Source organism: Psammomys obesus, unplaced genomic scaffold, assembly GCF_907164565.1.
Source record: "Psammomys obesus unplaced genomic scaffold, mPsaObe1.curated_primary_1811, whole genome shotgun sequence".
Lineage (NCBI taxonomy): Eukaryota > Metazoa > Chordata > Mammalia > Rodentia > Muridae > Psammomys > Psammomys obesus.
The window spans coordinates 25,420,197-25,431,670 of record NW_026596040.1 but is presented as its reverse complement, the minus strand read 5'-3'; the positions used below and the strand labels follow the sequence as shown (position 1 = coordinate 25,431,670).

General features: G+C 42.0%; 1 protein-coding gene across 2 annotated transcripts in view; it reads left to right on the top strand.

Moving 5' to 3' along the window:
• Positions 1-6,560: 6,560 nt before the first annotated feature.
• The window catches only part of Nars1 (asparaginyl-tRNA synthetase 1), a 12,965-nt gene continuing 8,051 nt past the window's right edge, over positions 6,561-11,474 (top strand). Inside the window, exons 1-7 of one of the 2 annotated variants that reach the window (XM_055622598.1) lie at positions 6,561-6,743; positions 7,712-7,791; positions 7,965-8,030; positions 8,135-8,227; positions 8,312-8,401; positions 9,397-9,475; positions 10,639-10,709. In XM_055622598.1, coding sequence (XP_055478573.1) covers positions 6,701-6,743; positions 7,712-7,791; positions 7,965-8,030; positions 8,135-8,227; positions 8,312-8,401; positions 9,397-9,475; positions 10,639-10,709 — 522 coding nt within the window. In that variant the 5' untranslated portion in view covers positions 6,561-6,700. Of the gene's footprint in view, positions 6,744-7,708; positions 7,792-7,964; positions 8,031-8,134; positions 8,228-8,311; positions 8,402-9,396; positions 9,476-10,638; positions 10,710-11,474 lie in introns of both variants that reach the window. The other variant, XM_055622597.1, reaches the window with a different exon arrangement.

The window sequence follows — 11,474 nt, the reverse complement described above, 5'->3', positions numbered from 1 at the left end:
AGATAGATAGATAGATAGATAGATAGATAGATAGATAGATAGATAGATGGATGGCTAGATGGATGGCTAGATGGATGGATGGATGGATAGATAGATGGATACACACATACATACATACATACATACATACATACATACATACATACATACATATACATAGATGCTTTACCTTACCAAAGAGAAACTGTTTAGCAAGGCTTGATAACACACTGTTGAGGCTGTGTGCTGAACAAACCTGTTTTATTACTGATAGAACTATAAAGTGATGAAACTTTGATATGGGCAATTTAGAAATATCCATTAAAATCTCAAAGCTATTACCCTTTGACCTAGTCATTGTACTTCTCGGCTTCACTGTGCAGGCTTATCTACCCCCCCCCAGGGGAAACCACATTGATAATCTTGGCACTACCACAGGGGATGACTAAAACATTGGCAAAGCTGGAAATCAATGAGAGGGGACTGGTTAAATGAAGTTAGGTATTTTCTGATGACACTAGAATGGAAACCAAGGGAAACTAAGAAAGCTCTACATGATTTGTTGTGAAGACAAAGAACTGGGTCAGGCATAGAACTGTGTCTGATGGCTCCCTTTCATGTGAGAGGGCAGGCAGGGTGGTGCACAAAAGGAATGTAATCTCAACCAAAACCCCATAGATTTTCTACAAGTTTCAAGCTAATTTTTTTTTATCTTTTTTCTTTCTTCTTTTTTTTTTTTTTTCAAGCTAATTCTAGATCTCATGTGGGAAGACAAAGACTTAGAAGAATTTATAAAACAACTGTGTGTGTAGCTTTGCTGGATTAGATTGAAGTCTGACATCTTCAGGTAGCCATTTGCGCTCGGTCTGTGAGGACAGACTCCCTTTTCTCCCTTTTAAAAGTCTTTTCTGACCTGGGTTACTCCAGATTTTGTAAGAAGTGTCACATAACCCTTAGAGCAGATTACAGGCCAGACCCTTTCCTGATAAAAATTGGTCCAGCAAGCAGCTGAGAATTCCTAGAAATACCCCACCTTGCAAAGGATCATAGTCTTCAGCAGTGATCTTCAATTGTACTTGGAGATTCTCCCACCCATAGGATAATTAAGTACTGTGTTCTCCTTCTTGTGATAGGACCGTGTTACTGCATGTAAATGAGGCACAGTATCACTACATGTAAATAAAGTATCCCTGACCCCATTGAATCAAACACATTCACCTCCCGCTGCCCCAGGTTTATAAATCCATGATTTCAAATAAACATTCTAGCTGGTTGTACGCTGCATGATACTGTCAGCCTTCTACCATGGCCAACCGGAGATTCATCATTTATCCCCCTCCAGGCCTTATCTCACAGTTTGCCCATCAAGCTCTTTTGTTCTTTTACCTACTGGTCTGTCACTGGTTACTGTTACTGTGGCTTTTGTTTGTTGAGACAAAGTCTTGATACATAGCTCCAGATGGCCTTGAATGTATGATGCTCCCACCTCAACCTACCCTACACTGGAATTAAAGGTTTATGCCACCATACCTGGCTGTGATTGGATCAGGAGAGAAGTTGAAACTTGGTACCATGTGGCAGGGTTGCAGTCCCTGAAGGGAGCCCAGGAGAGGCTACTGGTGATGGTACAGCCAAGTTGCAGCAGGAGACCCTCAGAGTTTTGAAGATGCTAGTATGGTGGGAGGATCAGCATCAACAGCTCCTAGGCTTAAGCCTAGGAGACAAGTGCTCAGTGATTCAGAAGGTAAACCAGAGAAATGGAGCTGACAAGGTCCTTTAGAGCTCAGAAGGTAATGAGTGAGTCCCAGACATCAAGATCTGAACTTTTTACATTGTTGAATTTTTGTTTTGCTTTATTCAGATTTTTGACTGGATCTTGGCTCATCCCTCTTGAAATGAGAAAATATTTAGCTTGATCATTGATTTTACAAGAGCCTATCGTCATGAGATCTTGGATATTCCAGAGGCTTTGAATGTTTTAAAAAGACTTGACTTTGTAAAGTGTTTCAGTTTTTAAAGACTGTGGGACTTTTTAAAAGTTGGAATGTTTTGTCCTGTCATATTAACATGAAATGTTGGGGACTGCGGTGGTTTGAATGAGAATGTTCCCCATAGGATCACATATTTGAATGTTTAGACACCAGGGAGTGGAACTCTGTTAGGATTAGAAGGAGTAGGAGGTGTGGACATGTCCCTGGGGAGGGAGAAGCTTTGAGGCTTCAGCAGCCCACGCCATGCCCCACCCCCACCATTTATCTCTTTCTGCTTGTAGATCATGTCGTACCTCTCAGCTACTGCTCCAGTATCACACCTGTTTGCTGTGATGCTCCCGGCCACAGTGATAATAGACTAAGTTCTGCATCTGTGAGCAAGTCCCTACTTAAATGCTTTCTTTTATAAAAGTTGCCTCGGTATGATGTCTCTTCACGGCAATAGGACAGTGACTAGGATGGGGACAAATGAGAAAGGAAAGGTTGTAGTTGAAGAGTGATGTGTTGCCTGTCAAGTTGGCAAAGGGTCAATAGTGCTGGCTAGTCCTTTTTGTCAACTTGACCCAGCTATAGTCATCAGAGGGAAGGGAGCTGCACTTGAGAAAATGCCTCCTTAAGATCGAGCGGTAGGCAAGCCTGTGGGGCATTTTCTTGATTAATGTGGAAGGATCTAGGCTATTGAAGGTCTTGTTACTCCTTAGGCTGGTGGTCCTGGGTGTATAAGAGAAGCAGGCTGAGCAAGTCACAAGGAGCAAGCCAGTAAGCGGCATTCCACCATGGCCTCTGCCTCAGTTCCTGTCTCCAGGCCCCTGCTTTGAATTCCTGCCCTGATTTCCTTCTATAATGGAGAGTTATATGAAAGTGTAACAAACCACTTTTCCCCCATGGTCAGGGTGTTTATCACGGTGATAGAAAGCCTAAGATGGAATCTAGGGTGTCATTTAGCTACATACTTTGGTTTGGTTTAGGGGAACTAAAAACATAGTTTCTTTTTGTTTCATGTCATTAGTATCTATGATTGTGTAGAGTGCAGTGGATGGTGAAGGTAGTTGAAATGACTTTGCACTGGATTTAAGCTTCCAAGGATGGGTCTTCAGGCTCCACAGGGTCACGCCCTGGGGGCACTGAGGATTGTGGTGGCACCTGCCATTTGTAATGAATCAAGAAGTGAGAGGATTACCTTCAGGTCCCTCAGGGCAAATATGAGCATCTGCAGCCCGAGGCCATCATCTGGGAAAGAGACCTTCCCTGGCTACCCATGAGCCTCTATGAGCACAGCATATTAAGGGTTAACTTCTGCATTCTTTTAGCCTTGGGAGGAAGCCTGGAGGTTTCCTGGCTCTTTCTGGGCAGGACTGAGTGGAGTCCATTGTAACAGTGACTATACATATATATATATATGTATATACATATATATGTATATACATACATATATGTATATACATATATATACACATATACATATATATACATATATATTATATATGTATATGTACATATACACACATACACACACATATATATACAGTAGCAAGCCTGGAGAAAAGACCTTCCTATTGGACAGTTGAGGTGATGCTCACACTTGGGCCTGTGCTTATGGCTGGGTACCTGCTTGGTCCTGAAGCTTCAGGGTATTGAGGGATTGATTACTTATGTTTTAAGTATTGATAAACTTACGTTTATCCCTGTGAAAGGCACACTGGCCTAAGCTTCTCTCTGACTCATGTATTCATCAACTGGTCCACTAATCAAGAATACATATAGCAGTGGCTATTCTAGGATTCTGGTAGTTCTTAGGATTAAAGGAGGGCAAAGACTTATCTTCTCTCTTGACTACCATCATGAAAATACAGGGTTTTTTTTTTTTTCTTTTTGGTTTTTTTGCTATCTCTTCTGTTCTCTGGACAGCTGTGTACAGGGTATCTTGTATCAGAATTCTTGGTTCCATTAAATATTTTTCTCTGCAAGCCAAGCTGTATCAATATCTATATCGAACTATTTATATACCTATATGTCTATAGCTATAGATATGTAAAGAAATATCACAGTCTTGGAAAAATATATGAATTTTCAAGAGCCCTTCTGGGTGCATGTTTGTGGTACTCAAATTTTGTTGTGAATTCTCCAGAAGTGTAAATTAACACTCTACTCTTAGAAATAGTTCTTTATGTCATTAGAGTATCCAGTGAGCACAAAATGTTCAAACAAAACTGAAACAAAGAAGCTGAAAAATATGTAGGACTCTCTATGGATGGCAACCAGAACCCCCACCTCCATTTTATTTCCACAGAATGATTTATCATCACGCAGTTTGGATGGACAATACTGTTTTGTAATGAAACTGCAAGATGATCCTCAATGGGCAAATTGACCTCTACGCTAAAGGTTAATTTTTATCCCCTGGGAGAATTGATTCCTAATGAGAAAGGTTAGACCATGGCCTCCTCCCATCTTTGCTTCACAAGGATGCTGTATTTTTAATCCTCTCATGAAAGAAAAAAATCCTCATACCTTCCAGGGTTTAGAGCAACTTTCAGTAATGATTCTTATTATTTGAAAGTATCAGGAGCCAAAGGAAGATGGGTGGGGTGAGGAGGTGAGAAATGGAGAGGAGGGTAAGGAGTTTGTTAGAATCTTTGGAAATCTGGTTGAAGGTTTAATTCATGCATGACCAGGGAACAAAAGAATGCCAAATGTCACTTTATTTTTCAGATTAGGATAGATGTCAAACACATAGTAGGCATTTTTGTGTACTTTATCATTTATTATAATCTTTACTTTTTGAGAGATGTGTTGCTATTATTTTACAAAGGAGATGTCCAAGACTCAAGAGGTTAGAGACTGGGTCAAAGTCATGGAGCGAGGAAATACAATAAGAGTTGTGTTATTAGCTGGGTGCAGTGGTACATGCCTGTAATCTCAGCACTCAGGGAGGCAGAGGCAGATGGATCTCTGAGTTCAGGGCTAGCCTGGTCCAGAAAGTGAGTCTAGGACAGGACAGGCTACACAGAGAAACCTTGTTTCCAAAGACAAACAAAGAAAAAACAAACAAAAGGTTATGTTATTTTTAAGTATCTAGCTTCAGAGTTCTAATTGCTCAAGTTAAAGTTCATCCTCCTTAATGAGCTATTAGCTTTTGAATGATTTTTTTATTGCTCCTGGGCACTTGCAGACAAATATGAAGCAGCTTGGGGATCACAGAAGAAAAGGTTCTCCAGGAATAAACAAACTAACATGTGCTTAAATTTAACTCTCTAAGGTCAGAGGGAAGTTGAATTTTCAGTTCCTTAAGATAAGTCTCATAGAGATCTCTCCACTGTTGTCTGCAGATACAGATTTTTACACTTTACTTACATCTTCCATAAACTACACCCCTTCCCAGGCTGGGACAGAGTAAGAAGAACTCACAGTGATTTGTGCCTCTTCTCTTTCCAAAATCTATTCTGTGGAGCAAAATACTGAATTCGAACAAATACTATTGGAAGACATTTATGAGTTTGACAGAACCCAGGAGAGGAAGCCGGAAACTGCTCGGATTCAACATGCCGACGCCGGATTCCGTGTGCCCGGAAGTTAGGCAGGTTAACTATGGTGAAAGTTAAATCCAGACATACCCTTTACTGTGCACAGCAAACCAAATGGACCCAGGAGCGAGACTAGAACGATCCGGAACACGGCGACCACAAGAACAGAGCGCCCCTTAAATGGCCACAGCCCGAACAATGCCACTTATTAAATACAATTCATTTGGCGAGTCAATCAATAAGGGCACTGGCAAATTTCCGTCTATTTCTGGAAGTGCCTTTCTCAGCTCTGCAGCAAGGAAACGTCAGCGTCTGGAGGAAGATCGGGTTAAATGGGGCTGTCTAGAAGAGTAACCAAGCGCTTCCCGAACTCCACTTCGTGTTGGGACCGCTAAACCAATCCTGGCCAGACACGACACCCATAATCTGACTAGTGACAGAAGATCCCTCGCCAGACACAGGGTCATCCCTCGCTACTTAGGGAAGATTGCTAACAGGACCCCTGCAAACAATGAAATAACGGACGCCTTATATCAAACAGCATAATGTCTGCAACAAACCTATACAAATCTTCTTGCATATTTTAAAAGTAAATGCTATATAAACTGTTGTTCTATTAGGGAGGTCTGCAGATGTTCAACTCATCACAATTTCTTTTTTTTTTTTTTTAAGTATATTTTCGGGGAATGAGTTTAAGAGCGCTCGTTTGTCTTACGAAGGACCGTTTCTCAGCTCACGACCCTCCGTAACTCCGGTTCCTAGAGATCCGATGTCTTCCGTTTACTAGGCGCGTACTGGCAAAACACTCGTACACATAAATTAAGGAACACATCTTTTTTTTAATGCCCCTTTCCTCCATGGTGGTTGAACCCCTCAGAGGTAGAACCTGAAATGCGTTTAGCTAGGCGCAGAGCTGGGAAACGACGAGAACTTGACGTCAGTTCTGTACTCCAACCCGTGGACTTCCGGTTCCGACTCCAGAGCCCGGAGACCGCACCCAGCCCCGGGTCTTCGAACCGGAAGTGTTCCCTTCCTGACTTAAAATGGCGGCCGTGGTCACGCGCCCTCTTCCCATAGCCAATGGTCGCCCGACGTTCCGCTGACACACATCCGCGACGGCTGCGCTAGACGATCTGATGCAACGCCTCAGTCAAGGAAGCCTTCAGTGCACGTTGGGGTGACCTTGCGGTGGTGGTGAGGTTGTCGATGTCCTCGGAGGTGATCAGGGCGACCGCAGACATGGTACTAGGTGAGTGAGGTCCTGCGTGTGGCCCCGGGACAGAAATGTTCCGGCCGAATTCCAGAACTTCCTTTAGTGCTTGGCGCAGCGTGGGCGCACTCTCAAATATGTTGGGGTCCTTCGCTCCAGAACCTCGGACCTGGGCCTCCTAGACACTAGACCAGTGGCCCAGGTCCGGTTCTGCCCCACCCCTGTGGGGTCCCTCGGCCACCGCCTTTCTGGCCCAGCCCCACTGCAAAGATCTCGTCATTCCCGGGGCGTTGCAAGGCTATCGGACCTAGTGAAGTCCCAGATAGGCTGTTCTTGAGTTGTTCTTCTGGGGATGATTTAAGACTTTTGATCTCACAGCCTCGTTTTTCTGTGAGATTTGCAGAAGTAAAAATATAAAAAGATTTAAGAGACCGAGACCATGTCACAGTTGTGAGGCCCTCTGCGCTTTCTGTTGAAAAGCACAGGGAAGGAACTGGCATTTTCATTTGCTATCTGTGTATAGTTTCCTGGGATGCCTGATTCACAGCGTTTTCGCAGCGTGTCCTAGTTCATCCTCAGTACAACTCTGTATGATGCATATTGTTTTCCTGATTTTATAGATGAAGAAATAAGCACAGAAAGGTTAAATAAATTCTCCCCTTTTCACCCAGACTTTTAAGGTACCGCATCTAATAAACACAGGATGAGTTTTAAAACTCTTGTCTTTATTGTTGTGCAGTCGAGTAGAGAGAAGTGTTAATAGGTTAAAATAATGAAAAAGCTCATTTTGTAAAGTCAGTTTTGCAATTCATTGTGTTAGGAGGTGGGATAGTCTTAAAAAAGGGAGACTGGAAAAATAATATGTTGGCTTCTTTTGAACTGTGGGAGTTTTTACAAATCAGGTGATTTTTCTGTTTACAAAGATAGAAAATTGGCATTTGCCTTGCTGAGTGATGGAGAATTATTGATGAGGGATGAGTAACTTTCCATTTTTATAAAAACAGCAGAGCTGTATGTCTCTGATCGAGAAGGAAGTGACGAAACGGGAGATGGAACCAAGGAGAAACCATTTAAAACAGGCCTAAAGGTAATCTCAGTGGGATAACTGCTCCACTTCCTAGTGCTGACTGTTGATATTGAATGGCTTGTCAAGAATTTTATTTCTTTATTAAAAAGGAAGTACTACCTTTGTTCATGGGGGCCAGTATTTGTGTGCCTTGGCACAGGTGAGGAATTTTTTTCTCTCTCTTCCTACGCAAGGCTTTGATGACAGTCGGAAAAGAGCCATTTCCCACCATCTATGTGGATTCACAAAAGGAAAATGAGGTAGAGTGCATCAAACCCTTCTCAAGACTGTGTTTTGTGAATAATAAGTTTTCTGAGCACATAAAGTGTTAAAAATGATGCCTATCTTTGTGCTCGCTCTCTAGAGGTGGGATGTTATTTCTAAGTCACAGATGAAGAACATTAAAAAGATGTGGCACAGAGAACAGATGAAGAATGATTCTCGAGAGAAGAAAGAGGTGACTAAGGAGTTTGCCACTGCACATTTTTATAGTTACAACACCCAGAACTATATTTACTGATTGCATTCTTTTTGAAATTAGGCAGAAGATAACTTACGAAGAGAAAAGAACCTGGAGGAAGCAAAAAAAATTATCATTAAAAATGATCCAAGCTTGCCAGAGCCAGCATGTGTAAGTGTCATTTCTGGTATTGTGGCTTGGCTGTCTCTGCGCCATTTCTGGGTTTGCAGGACATGCACGTATTTTGTTCTAATATTTTGTCTCCTAAGGAGGAATAGAGAGACAGTGTTTTGAGTGCTGGGGTTGGCTTTTAGAGGTTCATTTTGGTAGTAACATTAGGAAATGTGTGATGACAGGCAGTGGATGTGGGGTACCATCTGTCTATGCTGGGTAGTTTGAGGCAAAAGATTTTGCCTTCTGTACTCTCAGTTTTTTCACCCCAAAGTGAAAAGGTAGAAGTCTGTGATTTTTCACAAGTTTTACAAATGCACTTATGGTTCTTTGAAAGGAGGCTTGCACTTACGTTTTCTTCTGGAACCCAAACGGCTTGCTGACTAAGCAGTGGGTGTGGCTTGAGCTGGCTGAGTGTGCAGCGCCTTGCCTCTCCCTACTTCTTGCTTCAGCAGTTCCTCTTCAGCTTTTCCTCTCTATCTTAGGTTCCTGGTGCCTGGGTGTGTGGAGAAACTTGTTAGCCTGGGATTGTTGGGGACAGGCACATCTCTTGTGACAAACTGAGCTCATCTATTAACAGGTTTTCTGTAACAATATCTGAAAAATTTTAGGTATCTCTCATTGCCAATTTTGCATTAATGGGAAGGATTTTTCTTTTTTAAACCCAGCATAGTAAAGTATTTGATTCTGAACTGCCCCCAGTTTTGTCTTATTTGTGATTTTGTTTTTGTATTGTAGTGGTGGTGGTGGTGGGGGGTGTTTTCTGTTAGCTTGGTTTGAGTTTTTTGTTGTTGTTTGTTTTGTTTTTGTTTGAGACAAATGTATTCCTGACTGGCCTAGATTCATAGAAATCTGTCTGGCTTTGAACTGCAAGTACTGGGATTGAGTGTGTCCACCACCACACCCAACAGTGGTTGTGATCTGTGCAATATTAGTCAGAGCGCTGGTTTGTGATAAATAACACGATTGAAACTGTCTTTATTTAAATCTGACAGGTAAAGATTTCTGCGTTAGAAGGATATAGAAGCCAAAGAGTGAAGGTGTTTGGCTGGGTGCACAGGCTACGTAGGCAAGGTGAGTGGGACAGCTTTTCTCTTTTCAGTCTTAAGTAAACCTAGTCCTAGAAGAAAAAGCTCAAAGAGAAACATTTCTTTGGGCTTGTTTAGGTTTTTGGTGTGCTTCTTTTTAAATGATACAGTAATTTATAGCCCAAGTTGGTTCCTATGTAACATGGCTATGAAAATACTGCTTTTGGATGTTACTTCACCTGTTCGTAATCACAGAGATCAGGGTATGTATAATAAGCACATCATGCTTATATGGAATTTTAAATATTTAATTCCTGAACTTTGTAGACCAGGTTGGCCTCGAACTCATAGAGATCTCCCTGCCTCTTCCCTCCCCAAGTGCAGGGACTGTAAGCATGCATCACCATACCCAGCTGTGGTCACAGATTTTTGTGTGTGTGTTGTATGCTTATTTTCTATTTCATTATTTGTTTACATATTTATTGGTGTTTTGAGATAGGATTTTTTTTGTAGCCTTGGCTGCTCGCTTTGTAGACCAGGCTGACCTCAAACTCACAGAGATCTGCCAGCCTCAGCCTCAGCCTCCTGGAGTGCTGGGATTAAAGGCATGCACCATCACCTCTGGCTGAGTTTTATGTTATTTTTTAAGTTAGCATCCTAGTTGGTTTCTGTGCCCCCTCCCCACTGTGTTCGTTGTGTGTGAATGCATATTGGGATATGTGTGGCATGAATATGTGTGGACGTGTGCATGTGAAGGCCTGAGACAGATGTCTGAAAATTTTCAGGATTAATCTTCCACCGTACTTGTTTGAGTCAGGGTCTCTCAGAACCCAGAGCTCACTGACAAGGCTGGTCTAGCTAACCAGCTTGCTCTGGAGATCCTGTCTTCTGAGGAGGCTGGAATTACAGCGGCCACCACATCTACCTGACGTGACATCTGCCTGGGCTCTGGGGATCTGAAATCTGCCCTTCTTGCTTTCATGGCAAGCACTTTAACCACAAGTTGTCTCCCTAGCCCCAGCATGTTGGTGTCGATTTTTATATTTACCTTCATCCTCACATTTTTCTTCTTTTTATTACTTTATTACTTTACTATAGGTGAAGTCTGAACTGCTGCTGCTTAACCTCGGAGCTGCTTTTGTGTAGGGCTGATTATGAAGCACTCTGGAGTCCCTTGAGACTGGCTGACTTTTCGTTTCTCATTTCTAGGAAAGAATTTGATGTTTCTGGTGTTGCGAGATGGCACAGGGTATCTTCAGTGTGTCCTATCAGATGACTTGGTAAGTTTTGTGTCTTACGTGTGTCTGAAAGATTGTATTTAATGGGGACCATTATTGTAAGTTTTGAGAATTTTAGGATCTTTATATATTAAATTTTTATTTTAACTGTGAACACCTGTCACCAAAACCATTGTATATGATAAATAGAAAAAGTTTTGATTATACCTTAGAAAAGCTAAAAAGAAAGCTTTTGTCATGGAAATTTTCTGAAATGTAAAAATCTTAGAACAGTCTAGAGAGTCTGGATAACCTGGCCTGGGTCACCACCAGTTTATGGTGGATTCTGGTTGTTTTCCTCATCATATTTCTAACAGTATCTCCTTGTCATTCATTTTCTTTCCTTCTGTTCCCCAGTCTATTTGTGGGAGGAAAACCCAGAAAAATGACTCTGAGGAGCGTCTCACATCATGAGTTTGGTTAATTCCTGCCTTGTGGCTTCGCTTAATGTGCTTCCACTTGTGCTGGTTTTATAAATGGAGGTTGGGTCTGACAGTGTTTGATTTGGTTTTTCCTTCACACAACTACTTAACGTGCAAAACACTGTTTTTCTGTTTATGTCACGAAGCTCACTTGTGAGCTCACTTGTCTTTTTGTAATTAGTTGCTTTAAGTGTAAGCAGCCTTATGCCTCTGATGTCAAATTGCCCATCACTTTTCTCCTAATGACTTTAGGTCATCATAGTGTAGAGGCGCTCTGTTGAAATCAACGATAAACTGTGTGGACATGTATGGGGCTAGTGTCCTTCATGCTTATGTGTGCATGTAA